This window comes from Mustela putorius, unplaced genomic scaffold (genome assembly GCF_011764305.1).
Source record: "Mustela putorius furo isolate JIRA1106 unplaced genomic scaffold, ASM1176430v1.1 tig00003909_pilon_pilon_pilon, whole genome shotgun sequence".
NCBI classification, from domain to species: Eukaryota; Metazoa; Chordata; class Mammalia; order Carnivora; family Mustelidae; genus Mustela; species Mustela putorius.
The window spans coordinates 8,705,282-8,730,354 of record NW_025422057.1 but is presented as its reverse complement, the minus strand read 5'-3'; the positions used below and the strand labels follow the sequence as shown (position 1 = coordinate 8,730,354).

The 25,073-nt window shown below is 43.8% G+C and overlaps 2 protein-coding genes across 2 annotated transcripts in view; one reads left to right on the top strand and one right to left on the bottom strand.

Annotated features, from left to right (window-relative positions):
* Window positions 1–2,166, top strand: part of LOC123386917 (deleted in malignant brain tumors 1 protein-like) — a gene marked incomplete at its 5' end in the record, with an annotated part of 76,669 nt that extends 74,503 nt beyond the window's left edge. The window contains one exon of the mRNA XM_045068873.1: window positions 1,447–2,166. Coding sequence (XP_044924808.1) covers window positions 1,447–1,738 — 292 coding nt within the window. The remainder of the gene's footprint in view (window positions 1–1,446) is intronic.
* A 4,088-nt stretch (window positions 2,167–6,254) lies between these two features.
* CUZD1 (CUB and zona pellucida like domains 1) lies at window positions 6,255–24,523 on the bottom strand. Its single transcript, XM_004751782.3, has 9 exons — window positions 24,409–24,523; window positions 21,306–21,456; window positions 19,127–19,341; window positions 17,620–17,770; window positions 16,855–17,072; window positions 16,217–16,389; window positions 14,765–15,156; window positions 7,986–8,254; window positions 6,255–6,749 (listed from the first exon to the last, which is right to left on the bottom strand). Exons 1-9 carry the CDS (start codon window positions 24,494–24,496, stop codon window positions 6,574–6,576), a joined length of 1,833 nt encoding a protein of 610 aa, XP_004751839.1. The 5' UTR covers window positions 24,497–24,523; the 3' UTR covers window positions 6,255–6,573.
* Between the last annotated feature and the right edge of the window lie 550 nt (window positions 24,524–25,073).

The window sequence follows — 25,073 nt, the reverse complement described above, 5'->3', positions numbered from 1 at the left end:
TGATTGCAAAGAGGTTACTGTCTATGTTCTCCTCCAGGATTTAGATGGATTCCTGTCTCACCTTGAGGTCTTTCATCATTTTGAGGTTTATCATTGTGTATGGTGTAAGAGAATGGTCGAGTTTCATTCTTCTGTATATAGCTGTCCAGTTTTCCCAGCTTACTGTTACATCTTTTGAGAGGGCCAATCCCTTTATTGTTATGCAATACCCCTCTTCATTCCTGATAATTGTCCTGGCTTTGAACTCTGTTTTGTCTCAAATTAATGTAGCTACTCCAGCTCTCTTTTGATTAGTATTACCATGGTAGATCTTTCTCCATCCCTTTTAGAAGTCTTTATATTTAAAGTGGGTGTCTTGTAGAGAACAGTAGTTGAATCTTGGGTTTTCTTGTTTTTGTTTTCATTTTATCTGCTCTGGCAATCTGTATCTTTAAAGTGGCATATTTAATAATCACATTTAAAGTGATTATTGAGGGGCATCTAGGTGGCTCAGTGGGTTAAGCATCCAACTCTTGATTTCAGCTCAGGTCATGATCTCAGGGCCATTAAGACTGAGTCTCACGTAGGGCTCCACACTGAGCATGGAGCCTGCTTAAGATTCTCTCTCTCCCTCTCCCTCTTCCCCCAGCTCACACTCTCATTCTCTCTCTCCCTCTCTCAAATAGATAATTTTTTTAAAAATAAAGTGATTATTGATAGAGTTGGATGAAAATCTGCCATCTTGGTAACTGTTTTCTGCTTGTTGCATTGGTTTGTTGTCTCTACCCCCTCTCTCCTTTTGCTGCCTTCTCTGAATTTAATGGAGCATTTTATATTATTCTGTTTTATCTCCTTTCTTGATGTATCATTTATGCTTCTTACTGAACTTTTTCCATAGTTGTGTTAGGGTTGACAGAACACATTTTTTAAAAAGATTTTATTTATTTGTTTATTTGGCAGAGAGAGATCACAAGTAGCCGGAGAGGCAGGCAGAGAGAGAGGGGAAAGCAGGCTCCCTGCTGAGCAGAGAGCCTGATGTGGGGCTTGATCCCAGGATTCCAGGATCATGACCTGAGCCGAAGGCAGATGCTTATTAGACTGAGCCAACCAGGTACCCTAAGAAACACATTTTTAAATAATCTAAGTTTCACTTTCAAATAATACAACCACTACCTTTAATCTCCCCTTTGGGTAAAATAGAATAGAATGGGCCTTCGGAAGGCAACAGCTCTAGTTAGAAGTTAATTACGTTGTTTTTTATTATGTTTATTTTACTGTTAGCTTCTACTTCTGCTCAGGAACAGTGGTTTTTCTACTCATGGTAGTATTTTAAGTTTCTTTATGAAAGAAAGAGTGGGTAGGGGGAAGAACGCTGTTTGGAATTCATTGGTCTGATTATTGGAGTCAGGGTGAATTCCCATCACACGTCAAATTAATCCTTGTGGCTGGGGGTTTTTCTCCTATCAGGTGCATCAAAGACAATACCTATATCAACCTGCACTCCCAACAGAAGAACACGGCCCAGTTCAAGTTCAATGCCTTCAACTTTCTGAGCAACTATGACGTGGTCTACCTGCAGTGTGAGGTCGCTGTGTGCAAAGTGGGGGACCCCTCCTCCCGCTGCTCCCAGGGCTGTGTAGAACGGAGTAAGAGGGATGCAGGCCGTGTGGTGACCCCAGAAGAACAGACTGAGCATTTCCAAGTGGTGGGGCCACTGGAAATCCACAGAGGGACTGGTCGGAGTAAGACCCTTGTGTGATTTCTTCACTTTTCGCACAAATCTGTTATTAGAAAGAAAAGCCTATTTCCCTGAATAAAGTGATAAGTTTGACAAACCAGAAGCTGCCCATGGAGCCACAGGTAAAAGAAACAGCTAAGGAGGTTCTCTCTGAGTTTCGATGCTACATAAACCTTCCCTGATTGTTAAACTTGTAAGGCAGTCACTCTGTTTGCTGGCTAGAGATGCTGCATCTTCTAATTCTTCACTATCAAGAACTACACATGTTCTAAAGAACAGAGTTCTCTCTATAGACCAAATTGTCAATTTAAAGATTTTGTTAAATTGACTCCTTAACGTTCAGATGCTAGTAGATGGATCTTTTTTTTTTCTGTCCCTCGGGTGGTGTGAGAATTTCTTTTCAGATCTTGCTAAGAGTCTAATGAAAAATAAACAAGTGTTGGAAAGTCACTGCTCTTTTTTTTTAAACCCTAATAACTGGTTAGTTGAATTGAATATGTCATTTGCTTGTTTATTCGTTGTCACCTACTCAAAACAAGCTCTTCTTGCCCATTCCAAAGGGAATACACCGTGCCTCGGCTTTATTGGGTTTGGGTGACAGCTTTGACATTGACCACAAATGAGAGTTGGAGACACAATCACATGAACCACCTGTGACTGCTTTTATCACACACCCAATCTGTGTCCCAAATCCTCAAGGCTTTATAGGAAACCTGAGGACACAGGAAACCTGAGGAACACAGAGAGAAAGGTTTGCATATCCCACACCCTCATAGAAAAAGCAGGCAGCACCACTTTATCCAAGTTCTCTTTGTATCTTAACAGAAAGAGGTCTGGGCTGTACTCAGTTCCCTCAAAGCCGTCTTTAAAGAAACTGTCTTGGGGCACCTGGATGGCTCAGTTGGTTAAGTACCCAACTCATGATTTTGGCTCAGGTCAATCATCTCAGGGTCATGTAAGTCCCCTGTCTGGGCATGGAGCCTGCTTAAGATTCTCTCGAAAGATGAAAAAGAAAGAGAATAGAGGAGGAAGGAAGGGAGGAAGGAAGGAAAAGGGAGGGAGAGAGGGGAAGGAAGTAAGAAAGGGTGAGTCTTGGACATAGTTTAGTTTTGTTTTTTGCTTGTCAAGAAGTATTCAATAGCAACATTTAAAAGGAGTCCTCAAGTCCAAGAAATTGTTCCTATCTGTGCCATTCAATGGCATGTATGAGATGAGAATACGTATGGTCAAGGCTCCCAGGGGGAAGAGCAGAGTTTGAGGGAGGCTGGGAGCTAACCCTGAAGTCTTGATGAAAATCTGACATGTGACCCGAGGGTGGGCATTGCCTCTAGAGGGGAACATCTCAGTCTCATGCCAGACTTGCCCTTGATCGGTAGCCATCTTGATAAATAGGATACTTACGGTATTTTTGATGGCATTCCCTGCTTCTACCTGGTAGAAGTTGATGGGATGTAGTTGCTGGTCAGTCTGGTGAAGGCAGCATCTTTAAGTCAAAAGGGAATCACTCGTCCCCAAGCACCTTCATCTTCGGTCACGTGATCTGAGCATCGGGCGTCTATTTCACGTGAGCGCCCCAGATGAATTAAGGGGTTTTCCAAGGGCCTCTGAGCTGCTAGAGCTTACCTGCCCATTAACTGCATCTATCCCGTATGCATTGAGGAAGTGGGAAGCCAACAGCTTCCAAAGTTAGCATCTTATAGCTTTTAACAAATGCCTCTTGGGAAAAGTGTTGAGAATGAAAGGACTGACCTTATAAGAATAAATAAATAAATAAGTGTCCAGTGAGCTCCCGGTGAGCTTCTCCAGGTGTGGTTCAGCAGGCGGGACCCAGGAAGCTGCCCTCTCCAACAGCAATCCAGCGGATTCTAAGAACGCTGTAGTGGGAAGGCCATGGTCACTGCCGAGCAGTCCATGCTTTATGGATCAAAAAGCACTCAACAGGGAGAAACCTGCAACCCAGAGAAAAGCCTCAAGAGAAGCCTGCTCTCTCTAGCCAAGGGCTGGTAAAGGAGCGCCCAGGCAAGATTGTGAGCCGTGGGTCAAACTGTGTCCCTGCCTCAGCCCAGCCAACAAAGGTGAAGTGGGGAGCCGAGACTTCCTCCTGCCCCCAGGATCCCTCCCACCTTCCCTCCCCTCTGCAGGTTCTATCATCTCTGCACAGTAACTGGGGCCTCCCCAACACCCCCATGTCAAGTGGAGACCAGGTGGGGAGGCTGGGCTTCCAACCCCACCAGGCAGGAAGACCACCCCTCTGAGACTTCTCTGGGGTGGTGTCAGAGGGGACCCGTAGAGAGCCAGGACCTCTACCCCCCACCCAGAGGTAACAAGGCGATGCCACCTTCCTGGGGGGAGGGGCAGCAGAGGCCATGAAGGTAGCCTGGCTTCCGCTCTGCCCTGTAGAAATGAGGAGACCCTCCCATCTTGTCCGCACATGCTGGTATTCCATCGCACGTTTTGCTTTTAGCCTTGCTGAAATGCTTTGTTAAACCTATCTCTTGGGGGCGCCTGGGTGGCTCAGTCTGTTAACCATCTGCCTGCAGCTCAGGTTATGATCTCAGGGTCCTGGCCTCAGGCCCCGCATCAGGCTTCCTGCTCCACATGGAGTCTGCTTGTCCCTCTCCCTCTGCCCTCCCTCATGCTCTCTCTCTCAAATCAATAAATAAAATCTTTTAGAAAAAAAAAAAAAAGCATGTCTCTTGAATACAGCATAGAGTCAGAATGGAATGCTGTGGGACATTCAGAAAATCCTGTTCCTCTAGGAAGTGAGCGTGGTGGCCGCTCTGGTGTGACAGCCGTATCTCCCTCCGGTAGAACCATTGTTCAGGCTGCCGGGAGTGTGGGTGGCTGATGGCTCTCAGCCCCCAAGATTCTGTGGGGATTCCCTCAGCTCAAGGCAGCTGCCTTGGCCACGTTTGCAGCCTTCAACCAATGGCCGGTGGATAGAAGTGTGTCACATGGCGGGGGTACCGAGCCCCAGTGTGGGGACGTCTCTGACAGTCCAGCCGAGCCCAGGATGCAGGGCGTTGGCCAGGCTTTTTGCTGCCTCTGCCTCGCCACTCACCAGCTCGCTGCCAGGCCTGCTTCCCTTCCCCTGCCAGGGCTCAAGGCTAGGCCCATGCCCCAGGAACCCTTCGGCACACAAACCTCTCCACCAGAGGTGGTTGTCTCCCAGGACCCAGCCCACAACGGTCAGTACCAGGCAGGTCTGAGGAAGCAAATTCAGAAACAGGACTTGGGGGCTGCCGAGGGGGACTCATCACCAGCAGCAAGTGGTACAGAGGCAGCCCCTGAGCACAGCTCATCTCCTCATTCAACCCTCATGAGCACAACAAGCTGGGGTAAAAGGGGTGGGGCAGCTGCTACCTTCCTCATTTTAAATTGTGGAAATCAAGGCTGAGGGTGACCTGGCCAAGGTAACCCACCAGGTAAGGGGACGAACTAAAACCCAGGCCACCCACTTCAGATCTGAAACCTTTACTTACTTTACTGTCGTTTCTCCTGAAGAAAAACACTTTCTGCTGTGTATGATTTTCTATCTCTGATGCACTGGTATAGCTCAGTAGGTCCACTGCAAAGGGTTTGTGACTCATGGTGATACAGTTTTACACTGTCTCCCGAGTCACACTATGTGATGGTCTTCTTGGTATCACACTGCTGTGCCTGGCCGCCCGCACAGCTTCACGCAGTTCCTGACAGGAAGACAGCGCTGGGCCCGGGACCACACTGCCTTGACTGAGTCTGACTTGCCTGTTCTCATTACGTTCTCAAGTGCTTTCGCGTTAGGTTGGAAAAGAACTTTGTAGTAGCTCCCTTTAGTCATACAGATGAACACAAAGGAGACTAGACCACATGGCCACATGGGGCAAGGGCTTAGAAAATCCATGTGGAAATACTAAAAAGAAAATGGGGAAGATCTGTTTTCATTTGGAGGTGGAAACCCAGCAGGCCCCAAACAACTCGTGCAATAAGAGTAGAGATGCTGTTTTACTCGTGCTGTACTCCCTGGGCATGCGTGGTATCAAATCCAAGCGTCTGGGACTCAAGGAGTGTCCCTGGGTGTTCAGAAATGTGGTTGCCTCTTTGGATGTGTATTAGAACCTGAAAACATGGTGGTTTGGATGGTGGGGACGAGTTGTACTGTCCTCCTAGGACAAAGAATTCAACATGTGTGGTGTGAGTAAGTTTGTGCACATGGAGGCTTCTATACTGTGGATAGGAAAGTGTCAGCCAGAACGGACTTCTCCTTTTAGGGTTACCTTTGGTTTTGGTGTTTGGTGGTAAATGGGAGAATTGTTTTCATTCATTAACCTAGAAACCACACAGAAGGCTCTCCTTTTATAGTCAGGTTCTTCTTTCCTGTTCTTAGATCATGAAATAGCTTTTTTCTTTCCAGAGCTGTTCTCTGAAATGTGTTTAAGTTGTAAAATGCTGAGGCTCTGAATTAGAGTGAGGCATGTGAATAAACAAGATGTCAGTCTCTCTGTCACACTTAGTTTCAAAAACTGTAACCCTCGCATACATTTCAAAAGGTAGCATATTTGCATCTAGGTAACAAATATATTTAATGCCAAAGATTTAAGTAAATACAACCTTCTTCTTTTCACCTAATATTGACAGATACTGTTCCATGCTTGTGAAAAAGGACGTTTCTAATTCATCTTGGTGACTTTCGTTCTTAGCATGGACATAATGTTTGTTCATTTCAACCACGCCTGCAAGGCAGCAAGCTCTGACCACGGTGACAGCAGGAACTGTGTCATTTTTATGCGGCTTTCTCCAATTTATTCATAATATGTAGCCATGGGGCATTTTCTTTGGCATTTGGGAAAAATGGGTCTCACTGAAGGCTGAACTGGTCAGTTAATATTCTGAAGCTTCTCATATTTATAGTCTGTTCTCTGATTCACAAAATGCCTTGCTACGATCACGGCCACCATCACAACATTCAGAGCAAGGACCATGAATGAAAACAGATGCAGACTGTCAAAAGATTGACTCTGAGTTTCTTCTCCGTGTATTTGGTCCTGAAATCCTGTAAGTGGAAACCAGATAAAAATCATTTAAAGAAAAGTATTACTTGGCATTACAAAATTTTTGTGAATGGGTATCTCTCCATAGCCTCCGAGTCTTAGGCATCAATGAAGGACCTTATGATACATAATGCCAAAACAGCCTAAGGAAACTGCTAGCAACTCTTTCAATTAATGTATGTTTCCGTTTCATTTAAAAGACAAGATGTGTTTACATTTGTTTGTTTAAATAGCTACTTTGTTGCCCTGAAATAAGGTGAGAAACTTGTGGAATTTAAGCATCAAAATCAAACAGAAGTGCAGGTCCATCTACTGATGGTCACTGTCTCCCAAAGTCCCCAAAATATATTTGATCGATGGAGACACAACTAATTTCTTCTCTTCAAACAGGAAAAGGGTACTTTTCTAATGTGCATGATATTTCTATAACTTTTATTCACAAATTTTCAACTAATCTAGCCTAATATCCATAGATGCATTGTCTTTTTAGTGACTATAGTTATAAAATTACTGGATTTAATTTTTGTTCCCTTTTGTTTTTGTCATAGAAATATTTTGCTACAAACTAGAATCCTACTCCTTCCCAATCCATTCAAATAATAATAAAGACAGAGGTCATAAGATTCTCTTATGCCAGGATCATTTTCATATGAGATAAATTCTCCTAAACACTTTTCATGTAACTATGGTCTATCGAAGCCATTCAGTCGTGGCTTGTCCTTGGGCATTCACTGTTCTGGGACCTGGCAGGGCTCATGTTTCCAACCTTTAAAAAGAAGCAGGGCTGTGTTGCAAATATGCTATTTTCTCTGTTTTGGAAAAAAATCTTTTACTTTTCCCAAAAAGGTGATTTGTGTGAGATGCTGATTCACCTGATTCAACTCATTTAGGAATGAAAATACATTGCTTTTGATTCTGTTATCTGCCATGGTATGGCTATAATAAGAAGTCAGAAAGCTAAGAGAAACTGTTGTTTTTAGAAGTGAGGATATTACATTTATACTGAGAAGCCATGGGAATAATGGTGAATTATCAGTGCATCATATGCTTAAAATGTACATGGCTTTCATTTTATCCACTAACAGAAAGAAAAATTAATCTTGTGTGCTTACCTGATTATGGGCTTTCCTACAAATACTATAAATCTCTAAACTATACCTTCTTAAGAAGGAATATATTTGAGCAGAATTTTATGAACCATGTGGTATTCTTAGTTCATGAAATAGCTTTTTTCTTACCTGGATTTCCACTTGCACTTCGATCCCTTTTCAGACGAATAGGTCCTATGACAGAATCAGTCTTCCATTTGTATGAAGAAATGTCTCTTTTCCTTCTAGAGACACAGCCTTGGTTGCAGCGAGACTGATGGTCACCACTGTCACATATCAAAATCTTACACTGGAGATATACGGAGCCCAGACTTCTCAAGAATTTAAAGGCGTTAAATTGGAATCTTCCATAGTGTCCAGATAATGGATACATCATACAAGTGTCATCTTGAATACATCTAGAACAGGATTTACGGCACATTTAGAAAGTTTCCAGTTCAGTCTTTTCAGTATTGAAAAGAGATGATACAAAGTTTTCTTTGAACTGTCTGATCTGTGGATCAAAAATTTCTCCAGAAAGACAATGTCTCCCATCCAAGTACAAACCAGGCCTGACCCTGCTTAGCCAAGATCAGGTGCATTGTATGTTAAGTGATGAATTGTTCAATTCTACTCCTGAAACTGATATTACACTATATGCTCTAACTAACTAGAATTTAAATAAAAATTTGGAGAGAAAAAAAAATAGTAAAAAAAAAGACAGTCAGTGTCTTTAGCTCAGACTGTATTGAGCTAAGGCTATGGACCTGATTCCTGGGTAAAATAAAATTCCCTCCAGCAATAACATTTCTAGTCCACATAAGTTAGGTAGAAAATCAATTCAGATATATTAGAGCTCTTACACCTTACCTTAGACACTTGCTATGAAGATCTCAATATGGTGGATGTAGTTTAAGTCCATCAGCTTATAGAAAAAAAGGGAAAACTTTCCTTTAAAAAAAAAAAAACCTTAGGGGAGAGTACCCAGTGAGGAAGAAGGAGCAAGGATAAAGCAATGTAAGGAAGCCAGCTAACCTTCATGTAAAAATACTCTTATCTGGACAAAATGACAAGACGGAAAAATTCACCACAAAAAAAAGAACAAGAGGCAGTACCGAAAGCTAGGGACCAAATCAATACAAACATTGGTAATATGTCAGATCTAGAGTTCAGAATGACAATTCTCAAGGTTCTAGCCGGGCTCAAAAAAGGCATGGAAGGTATTAGAGAAACCCTCTCGGGAGATATAAAAGCCCTTTCTGGAGAAATAAAAGAACTAAAATCTAACCAAGTTGAAATCAAAAAAGCTATTAATGAGGTGCAATCAAAAATGGAGGCTCTCACTGCTAGGATAAATGAGGCAGAAGAAAGAATTAGTGATATAGAAGACCAAATGACAGAGAATAAAGAAGCTGAGCAAAAGAGGGACAAACAGCTACTGGACCATGAGGGGAGAATTCGAGAGATAAGTGACACCATAAGACGAAACAACATTAGAATAATTGGTATTCCAGAAGAAGAAGAAAGAGAGGGAGCAGAAGGTATACTGGAGAGAATTATTGGGGAGAATTTCCCCAATATGTCAAAGGGAACGAGCATCAAAATTCAGGAGGTTCAGAGAACGCCCCTCAAAATCAATAAGAATAGGCCCACACCCCGTCATCTAATAGTAAAATTTACAAGTCTCAGTGACAAAGAGAAAATCCTGAAAGCAGCCCGGGAAAAGAAGTCTGTAACATACAATGATAAAAATATTAGATTGGCAGCTGACTTATCCACAGAGACCTGGCAGGCCAGAAAGAGCTGGCATGATATTTGCAGAGCACTAAACTAGAAAAACATGCAGCCAAGAATACTCTATCCAGCTAGGCTATCATTGAAAATAGAAGGAGAGATTAAAAGCTTCCAGGACAAACAAAAACTGAAAGAATTTGCAAACACCAAACCAGCTCTACAGGAAATATTGAAAGGGGTCCTCTAAGCAAAGAGAGAGCCTACAAGTGGTAGATCAGAAAGGAACAGAGACCATATACAGTAACAGTCATCTTACAGGCAATACAATGGCACTAAATTCATATCTCTCAATAGTTACCCTGAATGTTAATGGGCTAAATGCCCCAATCAAAAGACACAGGGTATCAGAATGGATAAAAAAAACAAACCCATCTATATGTTGCCTCCAGGAAACTCATTTTAAGCCCAAAGACACCTCCAGATTTAAAGTGAGGGGGTGGAAAACAATTTACCATGCTAATGGACATCAGAAGAAAGCAGGAGTGGCAATCCTTATATCAGATCAATTAGATTTTAAGCCAAAGACTATAATAAGAGATGAGGAAGGACATTATATCATACTCAAAGGATCTGTCCAACAAGAAGATCTAACAATGTTAAATATCTATGCCCCTAATGTGGGAGCAGCCAACTATATAAACCAATTAATAACAAAATCAAAGAAACACATCAACAATAATACAATAATAGTAGGAGACTTTAACACTCCCCTCACTGAAATGGACAGATCATTCAAGCAAAAGATCAGCAAGGAAATAAAGGCCTTAAACGACACACTGGACCAGATGGACATCACAGATATATTCAGAACATTTCATCCCAAAGCAACAGAATACACATTCTTCTCTAGTGCACATGGAACATTCTCCAGAATAGATCACATCCTCGGTCCTAAATCAGGACTCAAGGTATCAAAAGATTGGGATCATTCCCTGCATATTTTCAGACCACAATGCTCTAAAGCTAGAACTCAACAACAAGAGGAAGTTTGGAAAGAACCCAAATACATGGAGACTAAACAGCATCCTTCTAAAGAATGAATGGGTCAACCGGGAAATTAAAGAAGAATTGAAAAAAAACATGGAAACAAATGATAATGAAAATACAACAATTCATAATCTGTGGACACAACAAAGGCAGTCCCGAGAGGAAAATATATAGCGGTACAAGCCTTTCTCAAGAAACAAGAAAGGTCTCAGGTACACAACCTAACCCTACACCTAAAGGAGCTGGAGAAAGAACAAGAAAGAAACCCTAAGCCCAGCAGGAGAAGAGAAATCATAAAGATCAGAGCAGAAATCAATGAAATAGAAACCAAAAAAACAATAGAACAAATCAACGAAACTAGGAGCTGGTTCTTTGAAAGAATTAATAAAATTGATAAACCCCTGGCCCGACTTATCAAAAAGAAAAGAGAAAGGACCCAAATAAATAAAATCATGAATGAAAGAGGAGAGATCACAACTAACACCAAAGAAATACAAACTATTACAAGAACATACTATGAGCAACTCTACGCCAACAAATTTGACAATCTGGAAGAAATGGATGCATTCCTAGAAACATATAAACTACCACAACTGAACCAGGAAGAAATAGAAAGCCTGAACAGACCCATAACCAGTAAGGAGATTGAAACAGTCATTAAAAATCTCCAAACAAACAAAAGCCCAGGGCCAGAGGGCTTCCCAGGGGAATTCTACCAAACATTTAAAGAAGAACTAATTCCTATTCTCCTGAAACTGTTCCAAAAAATAGAAATGGAAGGGAAACTTCCAAACTCATTTTATGAGGCCAGCATCACCTTGATCCGAAAACCAGACAAGGATCCCATCAAAAAAGAGAGCTATAGACCAATATCCTTGATGAACACAGATGCAAAAATTCTCACCAAAATACTAGCCAATAGGATTCAACAGTACATTAAAAGGATTATTCACCACGACCAAGTGGGATTTATTCCAGGGCTGCAAGGTTGATTCAACATCCGCAAATCAGTCAGTGTGATACAACACATCAATAAAAGAAAGAACAAGAACCATATGATACTCTCAGTAGATGCTGAAAAAGCATTTGACAAAGTACAGCATCCCTTCCTGATCAAAACTCTTCAAAGTGTAGGGCACACACCTCAATATCATCAAAGCCATCTATGAAAAACCCATCGCAAATATCATTCTCAATGGAGAAAAACTGAAAGCTTTTCCGCTAAGGTCAGGAACACGGCAGGGATGTCCATTATTACCACTGCTATTCAACATAGTACTAGAGGTCCTAGCCTCAGCAATCAGACAACAAAAGGAAATTAAAGGCATCCAAATCGGCAAAGAAGAAGTCAAATTATCACTCTTCGCAGATGATATGATACTATATGTGGAAAACCTGAAAGACTCCACTCTAAAACTGCTAGAACTTGTACAGGAATTCAGTAGAGTGTCAGGATATAAAATCAATGCACAGAAATCAGTTGCATTTCTCTACACCAACAACAAAACAGAAGAAAGAGAAATTAAGGAGTCAATCCCATTTACAATTGCACCCCAAACCATAAGATACCTAGGAATAAACCTAACCAAAGAGGCTAAGAATCTATACTCAGAAAACTACAAAGTACTCATGAAAGAAATTGAGGAAGACACAAAGAAATGGAAAAATGTTCCATGCTCCTGGATTGGAAGAATAAATATTGTGAAAATGTCTATGCTACCTAAAGCAATCTACACATTTAATGCAATTCCTATCAAAGTACCATCCATCTTTTTCAAAGAAATGGGACAAATAATTCTAAAATTTATATGGAACCAGAAAAGACCTCGAATAGCCAAAGGGATATTGAAAAAGAAAGCCAAAGTTGGTGGCATCACAATTCCGGACTTCAAGCTCTATTACAAAGCTGTCATCATCAAGACAGCATGGTATTGGCACAAAAACAGACACATAGATCAATGGAACAGAATAGAGAGCCCAGAAATAGACCCTCAACTCTATGGTCAACTAATCTTCGACAAAGCAGGAAAGAATGTCCAATGGAAAAAAGACAGCCTCTTCAATAAATGGTGTTGGGAAAATTGGACAGACACATGCAGAAAAATGAAATTGGACCATTTCCGTACACCACACATGAAAATAGACTCAAAATGGATGAAGGACCTCAATGTGTGAAAGGAATCCATCAAAATCCTTGAGGAGAACACAGGCAGCAACCTCTTTGACCTCAGCCGCAGCAACATCTTCCTAGGAACATCGCCAAAGGCAAGGGAAGCAAGGGCAAAAATGAACTATTGGGATTTCATCAAGATCAAAAGCTTTTGCACAGCAAAGGAAACAGTTAACAAAATCAAAAGACAACTGACAGAATGGGAGAAGATATTTGCAAACGACATATCAGATAAAGGACTAGTGTCCAAAATCTATAAAGAACTTAGCAAACTCAACACCCAAAGAACAAATAATCCAATCAAGAAATGGGCAGAGGACATGAACAGACATTTCTTCAAAGAAGACCTCCAGATGGCCAACAGACACATGAAAAAGTGCTCCATATCACTCGGCATCAGGGAAATACAAATCAAAACCACAATGAGATATCACCTCACACCAGTTAGAATGGCTAAAATCAACAAGTCAGGAAATGACAGATGCTGGCGAGGATGCGGAGAAAGGGGAACCCTCCTCCACTGTTGGTGGGAATGCAAGCTGGTGAAGCCACTCTGGAAAACAGCATCGAGGTTCCTCAAAATGTTGAAAATAGAACTGCCCTATGAACCAGCAATTGCACTACTGGGTATTTACCCTAAAGATACAAACGTAGTGATCCAAAGGGGCACGTGCACCCGAATGTTTATAGCAGCAATGTCCACAATAGCCAAACTATGGAAAGAACCTAGATGTCCATCAACAGATGAATGGATCAAGAAGATGTGGTATATATACAAAGTGGAATACTATGCAGCCATCAAAAGAAATGAAATCTTGCCATTTGCGACAACATGGATGGAACTAGAGCGTATCATGCTTAGCGAAATAAGTCAAGCAGAGAAAGACAACTATCATATGATCTCCCTGATATGAGGAAGTGGTGATGCCACATGGGGGCTTAAGTGGGTAGGAGAAGAATCAATGAAACAAGATGGAATTGGGAGGGAGACAAACCATAAGTGACTCTCAATCTCACAAAGCAAACTGAGGGTTGCTGGGGGGAGGGTGGTTGGGAGAAGGGGGTGGGGTTATGGACACTGGGGAGGGTATGTGCTTTGGTGAGTGCTGTGAAGTGTGTAAACCTGGTGATTCACATACCTGTACCCCTGGGGATAAAAATATATGTTTATAAAAAATAAAAAAAATTTAAAAATATTCCAGGGGGAGGGAAAAAAAAAACCTTAAAAAAAATTTTTTTTAAAGTAGGCTCCACGCCCGATATGGGGCTTAAACTCATAACCTTGAGATTAAGAGTCATAAACTCTACCAATTGCAACAGCCAGCACCCCTTCACTATTTTGTTTTATTTTTAAGTAAGGAATGCCACAGATACTTTATAAATTTCATTACACTTCTGTTCTAAAGTTGGAACAAGTGAAATACTCTTCTGGGATTTTGTTGAAAATAACCAAAATGTGGAGGAAAAAAAGTAAAAATGATCAGGGCGCCTGGGTGGCTCAGTGGGTTAAGCCGCTGCCTTCGGCTCAGGTCATGATCTCGGGGTCCTGGGATCGAGTCCCACATCGGGCTCTCTGCTCAGCAGGGAGCCTGCTTCCTCCTCTCTCTCTCTGCCTGCCTCTCTTCCTATCTGTGATCTCTCTCTGTCAAATAAATAAATAAAATCTTAAAAAAAAAAAAAGTAAAAATGAAAACATAAATCCTCCTTGACAAAAAATAAATTTGTTTCTACCAGCAAATATTTTGGAAATAGACTTAAAATTCTAGGGGATATGGGCTGTGGTTGTAGAAATGCTCTAACTTAAGTTATCTGTAATTAGTGCACAGTAACTATATTTCATAAAATGATTACATTTACTAAATTCCATGGTAGCAGTACTAGAAAAAAATTGATGAATCATGGATCCATGCACAAACAACACTACCTCATTCAAATCACTGTTAATCCTTGGAAAATCATGTTACCCAGCAGTACATACCCACTCCTGATCAGGTCATAGGTTGGAGATGCAAAGTCAGGTGTGGGAGAGGCAATGCAGGTATCCAGAAATACCACTAAATTTGGATCGGAGGTGCGCAGACTGACTTGCACAAAAAGAGTTTCGTTCAAATCCACGTAATATGGTGACTCCAGTATAGGCTTTTCAAATGAATTGGATTCAAAAAGAGCCATGCTTGTGTTGTATTTGCCCAGGGCGCTTTGATTTTGTATTACGTCGTCTTCCGTTATATACATCATCTCCACGGTAGAATTCGATTCCATTTCACACTTGAGAATGATCTGGAGATGCTTCTGGCGGGTGATCACTTCTGACGTGGGGGATGGGATGAGAGTGATCATGTTGGTGTAAGTGACCGAGTGATCCTCCACCTGCAGTGACATGGAATTCAAATGCTGTACAGCAAGTCGGGTAATCGTTTAGAGCCCAGATACGAAAAACATCTGCAGACAGAGACACAATTTCCTTAAATCACAAGATAGCAGCTTTTCTACCAGTGTACTCTAAAGGCTCCAAAGTGCTTTATTTAAGAAACATTCTGGGTAGGAAGAAAAAGTGTGAGATGAGAGATAGAGCTTGGCTTGGAAAGACCTGAAGACAGAATTAGAACTTTTTTCAGTTATGTTAAAAGAAATTCTGAACACCAAGTTCCACCCCTAAAAGACATGAGACCCTGTAATGCAAGGGCTTCTTCCATAAGTAGCTTTGTATTAGGGTGGCTTCCTGGGCGGGTTTCCCAAGTGTGTGCAGACAGAAGTCTTGCAGTAGGTTTCCCCAGGATGCCTTCCCTCCGGGTGTACAGAGGATGGCCCAGGTGTTCATTTGGAGCAGAAAATGATGATTTACTTCTATTCTTATCCATTCTCTGGAGTAGCTGCCATTCTTCTTGACAAGGTTGTTGTCTAATGACATGAGTGGCATGTTTAGGGTATCCAGCCTAAAGGGACTTACAGGTTGCAAATGTTTGAGATCTTAAAGTTCTAGAAAATGGAAAACAAATCACAAACTTATGTTCTACATCTCTCAAACAAGGTTCATGTTTTTACCTTCTCCCTTTACAGCGGAAAGAAGATCATAACAATCCAGCTAGATCTTTGCTAAATGTGAGCTCTAATCAGTTTCTACACAAGCACTGCTGCTGGGCTGCGACACCCGTGGCATCTAGGTATCCAGACGTCCTTCCATGATTTCCCCGAGTTCTTCTTCTTCCAGGAAAGAGAACCACCTCTAGTTACCCTGAGAATAAATGCGGCGACTTGGCAGTCGTGTTTAAATGAGTGAGTGCACGTAAATGTTCCCACAGGTTCGCCATGGATTGAGCCCTGAAGTTTTGGGACATGTTCTTTAGGGCCACCAGAAAGCCCTGCATTGCCAGCATCACCCAACACACCACTGTCATTTGACAAAACCCAGCTCAGTGCCTCACTTTACCTTTTTGATCGTACCACATCCATCAAGAGGAAAAGAAAACTCCACCACGTTTGAGATTTTCGGTCTGCAAGTTGGGTCATTCAGGTGTAAGTTATTCTCTCTGTATTTAAGTGACGCCAGGTAGGATTTACTTATGATAGCTCTCATCTTGTCAGAGGAGCAAGTTAAAGATGCTGTTCAGGAAAAAAAAGGATGATTATGTTTATGGCAGCTAGAACTTTGGATCTTGAAAAGCTGTATATACAGAAGACAATATAAAAACTCAAAACCCTTTTTGCTTTAAACCATAATCGGAAGCCTGAGCCAGCAGAGCAGTTCGTCCGCCTTCTACAAGGTTCACTGTGACCTTGTCTGCTACTTGATTCTGTAAATCTATTATTTTTGGTTGTGCCTTTAGGCAAGGCATTGCAGAAAACAGCCCATATTTTTTACAGAAATCTTTTCTAAGTTAATAAAACCATTCATTTCTTCTCATACTAAGCAACGTACTTCTCAAGGTTCAGATCATGAGTATATATTTCAAAGGATCTATGACAGGCTTGCAAATAGGGATAGCCACAGGTAGGCTAAGAATTAAGGAGCAGTTTCTATGGACACAATCTTCAAAGAGCTCCAAATAGCTAAGGAATGTGACTTACTAGTGTTGATATTTTCTGCATAAATGGAAGTGTAGGAAGCAGAGAAGCCCCGGTAGGAGTTGGCATAATCTGTTGATAGCACCACGGTCAACGAGTCTGATGAGGATTCAAAGGTGGGCCTTACGCGGCCACACACTTGTCCAATTAGGCCAGAGGTGGTGGAGGGACCGTCATAGACAGCAATGAAATCAAATCTGCAGTGTTCATCCACTTCTAAGCTAGAGAAATAGGGCCTCTGGTGAAAAAGCTTTCCAAACCAATTCAATTCTCAGCATCAGAGTCAAGTGATTAAAGAGTTTTCCTTGTGATGGTAGCTCAGGTTTAGGAAAAACCTAGGGCTTTGCCAGTCCCTGATGTGCCTTCAGACTCTTCAGGAAAATAGACAAATAGGGTGCCTGGGTGGCTCAGTTGGTTAAGCAACTGGCCTTCAGCTCAGGTCATGATCCTGGAGTCCCGGGATCGAGTCCCGCGTGGAGCTCCCTGCTTGGCAAGGAGCCTGCTTCTCCCTCTAATCCTCCCACTTCTCATGCTCTCTCTCTCCATCTCTCTCTCTCTCATTCTCTCTCTCTCAAATAAATAAAATCTTTTTTAAAAAAATAGACAACCTAGTTCACTGTAGTAGTACTGGTGTTTACTCTACACACCGATGCTAGGAGAAGTGCCCATCTATGAGGGGCTTACACAATTTCTCTCCTCCAGGGTCCCCCTTTGCCAGGTGGGCTCTCTGCATTTCGCCAACAGCAGAAATGGACCCACAGTACTTACAAAATGTCTCTGAAGTTTAGTTTTATCTTGTAACCTTTCTCCACTTGTATGTGCCACACGCAGTAGGCCAGCTGAGGATGCGAGTTCGGGTAATTGGGGCTGGTAAAAGAGCCTTCCAAGGAGTCCAAGTAACCACCACAGTCTGGAACAGCTGAAAGGGATGTGAGGGTGCCCGAGAATGTAAATCAAGAGAGACTTCATTTAGTTTCCCCGCCGTGCACTGAGCTGAATGAGCCATTCCCTACCCTCCAAATGTCGCTCCATTATCCTCTTTCCAATCGGGAAATATTCAGCCTTCTTTATCCCTGGATTTTCTAACCACTGCCCCGGGGCAAAGGGACACTGTAAGATCTGTCCCAGCTTTAGAGATCCTCCATGGCATGGACTAAGGCACAGAAAATGACATCACGCTCGCAGGACTGTCATTGCAGGCTCTTCCTCACTTGGCCCCAACCCCGCTTTCCAGCCTCATCCACACTCCACGTGACCTGCTACGCCAGCCTGTCCTTTCTTCCCGCAGCTCCTCGGAGTGTCGGTCTCAGCAGACAGGAGTCCTCCTCCCGTGCTTCTCACCTCTCCCTACCCTACACGCTCTTTCCAAGTCAGCTCAGATGTAGCCGACACGAACCCACGTTTGGTCCCTCTCTGCCCCGGTCGGGAAGCAAGCAGCTGGACAAGAGAAAGGCCACACCGAAGGCTCTCGTTCGGGGGACGTAAAACAGTGGAGGTCAGCTAAAGCACAGGAGGCACGTCAGGTAGTGGCCAGAGGTAAGGCCTGAAAAGGGGGCCTGGGTCTGGCTCTGGAAAAACCGTGACGGCTCCACTCCCGAGACTGGCGTGGTTTAAGAGGAGAGTGACGCGATCGGCTCCAGGCCTCAGGCGGCAAACCAGAGCGGAGCTTTGCTCACGAACCCATCTGCAGAATTTCTTAGCATTCTGCTTTGCCTTGTAGTGGAATCTGGGAGCTGGGAATGCAGAGCCACGGTAACATCTGATTGCCTGACGAGTTAGGTCAGCATTTCTCATCGCCTGCTTCCTAATCTTTGTCAGAGGTTTGTGGGGACCTTGTCAAAGGTGAAGGTTCTCGAGCCCCAACGCAGATCTTCTGAACCAGACCAGAGAGGTCCCTGAATGGGGGTTTCAAGGGATCTCGGGGATATTCTGAAACGGGCCAAACTTGGAGAGTCTGCTTTGGGCTGTCCCACAGTGCGCCCCGGCATGCAGCCCTCTGATCAGCCCCTTCCATCTGCCTCACCGGGAGCTAGTGAGAAAGGCAAAGTCATGGGCTCCATCCCAGAACCAGTGAAGCAGAGTCGCTGGGGTGGGAGGGGGAGCAGGGATCTGATTTCACAAGCTCTCCGGGTGACTCTCACGCATGGGAGTTAGAAAACCTCTGCTCTCACAAACGGAGAACTCAGACTCGAGGTTATGACCACCCACGCAGGAGCATGTGTAATTTCTATACTCGTAGGTGGTCGGTGCATAGGTTGCATAAGTGAAAACTCACAGCTGCCAAAAGAGAAGAAGTAGTAGAAGATGAAGACGCTTCTTTGAATTCTTACAGAGTCAGTGAGGATTTGAATCGTTAATGTATCGGATGATGATTCAAAAACAGGAATGTAGTCATGTTTACTGCAGACTTGCCCCAGCAGAGAGCCCTTGGTAGAGTTTCCATCAAAAACTTTAATGTTTTCACTTTCACATCTTCCATCAGGATCAAGCCTGCGAACAGAACATGCCACGGTTGGAGATGAGCCAGCAGCAGGCGGGTCAGGGTGTCAGCTGCTCACAGCGGCACCCCAGATGCCAACACCTGTCTGCATGGCGTGTCTGTTTCATATCAAACTCCCAAGACCAACCACCCCCCACCTCCCTCAGCATCAAACCACACCCCATCAATCTAGAAATGCCTCAGGGGACTGAACTGCTTTGCCAATGATTCTGTAAAGTCAAGGATTGGGGGGGTAGTCTGGAACCCAAGACCCTCGCCTTCCACATCCGTCTCTCCTGTTCCTCGTGCCCGTGTGGGAATTGTGGGGTGGGAGCTTCTTACTTAGAATTCATTCCCCTTGACGTTGGACATCCAGGGCTGTTGAAAGCGGGAACAACTCTTCCTCCCCGGCCCCCTCTCAAGGTAAAGCGGATTTAGCCTCTTCCCAGCCCCTTCCTTCCCTCACAGCCCCACGTCCTCATTCGTAAGGACAGTCCCAGGCCCTGCGTCGGGCGCGGCAGGGCAGGATGACTGTTTTCTGCCCGTTCTGACAGGGTCTGTCCAAACGCCCCCAGAATCCCGACGGAGGGCCACGGCGCCCTGGAGGGAAACACGAGGGCGGACACACCCCAGTTCTCCCTCCAACCTCCAACCGAGCCCCTCACTTGCCGTGGAACCTTGCACAAGCGATTCACTATTTCTTCTCCTCAGTCTCTTCTGTAAATGGGGAGTCACAGCCTTCGTCTGGTGTGGGGGTTCCTGTGTTCTCAACGGAAGCGCCTGGCGCAGGCCCGGCACGCAGGCAGCGGCTAAGTGTGAACAGCTCACCTCCACTCCCTCCCTCTGCCGCGCCGCCATGCCCTCCCTCTCCACACACCAAGAGTAATGCAGAGGATTCTCCGTAGCCCTAGAAGTCCAGGAAGCGTGGGAGTCCCCCTTCCCCTCTGTTTCCGTGAGGGCCACAGAGACCCGCTCCCCCGCCCGGGCATACGGGCAGGCACCCCCCAGCGGGCAGGCACCCCCCCAGCGTGGCGCCTTGACCAGCGGGGGCGGCAGGAAGCGCCCCTGGGCTCGTGACCTCTGCACTCCCGTTCTCGGGCCCCAGTCGCCCCCACCTGGTCCAGAATCTGGGCCCAGGGCCCAGCAACTGCACTTTCCCCTCCCCTCCCACCCCCCCCACCCCCCCGTCGAGTTGCCCTGAGACTCCCCAGCTTTAGCACCACGGGGATTGGGTAAGACTTTGAGCCCTGGAGCCAGGTGGCTTGGCTTCCTGTCCTCTCCCGCCTGTAGTCATCTGTGACTTTGGGCACGAGGTAACTTCTCTGGGATTTCTTACGCACCCAGTGGGGATTAGATTGCATCCACCCCAAGAGCTGTTGAGAGGCTTAACTGAGGCAGTTCTCCCTGAGCCCGGAGGGAGGCTCCTAGAGCAGGGCCCTGTGCTCAGCTTGGCCTCACGCTGCTGTGACCTGGGCACTTAGAGAAGCTGGTCGTGAGTAGGTATTGATTTCAAAATGAAAAGTTAAAGAAAAAACACCCGATGGCCTGGTTCCCACCCCCGGGGATTCCGATCTAATTCTCTGGTGTTCAGCCTGGACATCTGGGTTTGGGGAAGTTCCCTGCTGATTAGAATGCGTAGCAAAGTCTGGAACTGCAAGTTTAGTGTTTCAAGGCCTGGAATCTGGAACTAGACTAACTGGGTACTAATGCCAGTCATTCTACTCACTGTCCGACCGGAGACAAGTTCTCCAACCTCCCAGTGCCTGTGATAACCACACCAACCTCCAGGACCTCTGTGACCAAAGCCAGGGGCCCAGTCATGGATCAGTACTATCAACCACTATCTTCGTCTTCGTCGTTGTCATCGTCATGGGAGTTACCATTATCTCTAGGACCAACTGATTTTTTCTGACACACACTCCCTAGTGTGGCCAGAGTTCAACCATCCTCACTGGAAAATAAAGACTCTACTTACTGGAAATAGGAAAAGATGATTCTGATGCTCTTGTTTTCTGGTCTTTCTAGTGTCCAGGTGCAGTCCTCATTGGGATTGAGTTGCAGGATTAGGGCCCGGTGGACATCTGACTGGCTGGAACCTCCCAAGCTAGCCTGGCAGCTTGATTTGCCTGGGAGAGACCATGGTTCACAATGAATAAACTCAGCTGCCCCTGGCCTTCTCCTTCAGCAATTAGGTCTCTACCCCTTATAGGTAATATTCATACAAGCATGCACGTAATTGTGATGGTATTTAGTTTGTTCCAAAGTAAGCCACCATCCAATGATTTCCCCGTCTTAGAGCTCTTAGGGAGAAAAAATGTATGATTTCTCTATATGTGGATCATAAAAAATAAAGACTATAGGGGTGCCTGGGTGGCTCAGTCAGTTAAAAGTCTGTCTTCTGCTCAGGTCATGATCCCGGGGTCTTGGAATTGAGTCCCACACCGGACTCCCTGCTCAGTGGGGAGGCTGCTTCTCGCTCTCCATCTGCCTGCCACTCCCCCTACTTGTGTACTCTCTTTCTCTGTGTCAAATGAAAAAACAGAATCTTTTTTAAAAAAATTAATTAAATAAATACTATATTAGGGCTTAAGGAAAGATGGTTTTACCAAGAAGCTATATCTATAATATATAAATAACTCTTATAACTCAACGATTAAAAGACAACCCAATAAAAAATAGGGAAACAACAAAAATAGCTATTTCTCTAAAGAACACATAAAGGCCAATAAACACATGAAGAAATACTCAACATCATTAGTCATCGGGGAAATGCAATTCGAAACCACAGTGAGATACGACTTCACACCATTAAAGATGCAAAACAAAACTAGAGTGAAAAACACAAAGTAAAGGAGTCTTGACAAGGATGCGGAGAGATTGGAACCCTCCTGCAAAGCTCGTGGGAAGGTAAAATGGGACAGCTGCTGGGAAAATGGTCTGACAATTCCTCAAAAGATGAAACAGGGAATTCCCATAACCCAGCCGTTCTACTTCTAGTTTCTTCTAGGCATATCTCCAAAGGAATGAAAACATATGTTCACACAAAGAAGTGTACACTAATGTTTATTTATAGCAGCATTAGCCAAAATACCAAATAAGTGGAAACAACCCAAATGGGCATCAACTGATGAATACGTAAAACAGGGTCTATCTGTGTAATGCAGGATTATTCAGCAATGACAAGGGATGAGGTACTAATGTATGGTACGGCACGGATGCATCTTGTAAATATGACACTGAGCATAAGACCGCAGATTATAGGATTTCTATGCATATGAAAAGTCCTGATTAGGGAAATCTGTAGAGACAGAAAATAGATTAGTGGTTGCATTGGGCTGAGAGTATTGGGAAATATGGGGAGTACCTGCCAATGGGTACAGAGTTTCTTTTTGGGATGATGAAAATGTTCCCAAATTAAAGAATGGTGACAGTTGTACAATTCTGTGTGTATACTAAAAACCAGTAAATTTTACATTTTAGAAGAGTGCATTTATATATAATATAATTCATCATAATTCATATTATATGAATTATATCCTAATAAAGCTGTTACTAAAAGAAAAAGGAGGAGGAGGAAGAGGGGCAGGAGCAGCAGTGGTGGCTATAATGGAACATGAACAAGAAAATTAAATACTTCATGATGAAACCCAAAAAACAGTTAAAAACTCCACTTAGAAACAAAAAGCTTTTCATTTCCCTTTTCATCAGCAAGTGAAGGGTGATGTCCTTATAACAATAGTCTCTTATTTATTTTCCCCTAACAATTACTATTGTGTTTATTAGTAAAAAATATCAGAAAGCAAAGACAATTAAAGATAAAAGCATAGGGTCCCTGGGTAGCTCATTCATTAAGCATCTGCCTTTGGCTCGAGTCATGATTCCAGAGTCCTGCGATGGAGGCCCACATCAGACTCCATGCTCGGCAGGAAGCCTCTTCTCCCTCTCCCACCACCCGCCCCCCGCCCTGCCGCTTGTGTTCCCTCTCTCTCTGTGTGTCTCTGTCAAATAAATAAATAAATAAATAAATCTTTTTTTTTTTTTAAAGATAAAAGTATAATCCCACCCACTGAGAAAAAAAAAATTACCATTAAAACCTTGTTGTAGAAACTTCCAGAACCTTTTCTTTTCTCGTCTACTTCTAGATATTTTTTTTAAGATTTTATTTATTTACTTGAGAGAGAGACAGTGAGAGAGAGCATGAACGAGGAGTTCAGAGAGAGAAGCAGACTCCCCATGGAGCTAGGAGCCCGATGCGGGACTCGATCCCGGGACTCCAGGATCATGACCTGAGCTGAAGGCAGTCGTCCAACCAACTGAGCCACCCAGGCGTCCCTAATTCTAGATTTTTAAAGATGCTCCAATGTATATATTTTAAATCTTTTTTTTTTTTTTTTTTTTTTTTTTTTTTTTTAAAGATTTTATTTATTTATTTGTCAGAGAGAGAGCGAGCGAGAGCGAGCATAGGCAGACAGAGTGGAAGGCAGAGTCAGAGGGAGAAGCAGGCTCCCTGCGGAGCAAGGAGCCCGATGTGGGACTCGATCCCAGGACGCTGGGATCATGACCTGAGCCGAAGGCAGCTGCTTAACCAACTGAGCCACCCAGGCGTCCCTGTATATATTTTAAACATAAACACCATCATAGTGTACAAACGTCGGGTAGTCGTCTTCTCTCTTAAGGTGGATCCTGGGCACCTTTCTTACGATTTCTAAGAAATCGCCAAAGTTACACCTTTGTTTGCCTTTACAACTTACAGAATAAATGAAGGAAATTTATACTGCTTTTTACATTAGGTAAATGCAGTGTGTTTGTGTGCACTTTTATAATTATTTCCAAAATATTTCATTCACAGGAGTGAAATTACTAGGTAAAATTCTTTACCCTTTTGTATTTTTATGTACATTGTCATATAGGCCTGAAAAGCCTTAGTACTAATTCAAAATCATATCAAGAGCATACAAATAAATGTTCCCTGTATTAAGGCCATTAGCAGATATTAAAACTTGAAAAACTTTCAGCAGAGGCCTCTGGAAAGGAGGTCTCCTTATTTTGATAGGAAACAACAGGTTTAATTTTCTTACCTTCAGATTTGGTCCAATTCAACTCCGTCCAACATGGCACAATTAAGAGGGCCAAGAGGAGGAGCTTTCTTCTCACGGCCTCCATCATAGTCAGGGGAAGAACAGCCTGAAGAGTGGGCAGGCTTTTATACCTTCCAGTGCTCTATATCTGGTTTCAGGGCTTTCTGGAGACTTCAGGGCGTGTGTCCCTTTGACCACATGAGGGCCAGATTGGTGTGAGAACGGGGCAGCTGTGTGATTGATTTCTTATCCGCAACCCCTAACACTGAGTGTTTGCTCTCCCCGATTCACTCCTGGAACGATGACAGAAAGTTCCCCAAGTAAAGCTCTTCAGAGGGGATCTCCAACACATGGCACCCAGTAAGCACCAAGTAATTCCTAGCACCGACCTGGAAACAAACCTTGGCCCTCCTGCTTGTGCAGGTCACGGAGTGGGTAGCACTACTGATACTTTGAGCCTCCACTGCTCTTCACTAAAGACTAAAGTCAAAGGATCAGCTGGGGAGAGAGGTGGCACCTGGGCAAAATGTGGGACTATGTAGGTCACTCTGATGCTGGCCAGGGTACTGAGACTGAGGGGCAGAAGGAGGTGGCCCAGGACAGGGAGGAAAAAGAAAGTACAAGTCCAGGTTCAACTTCCAGGAATTCAAACCATTATGCCTGGA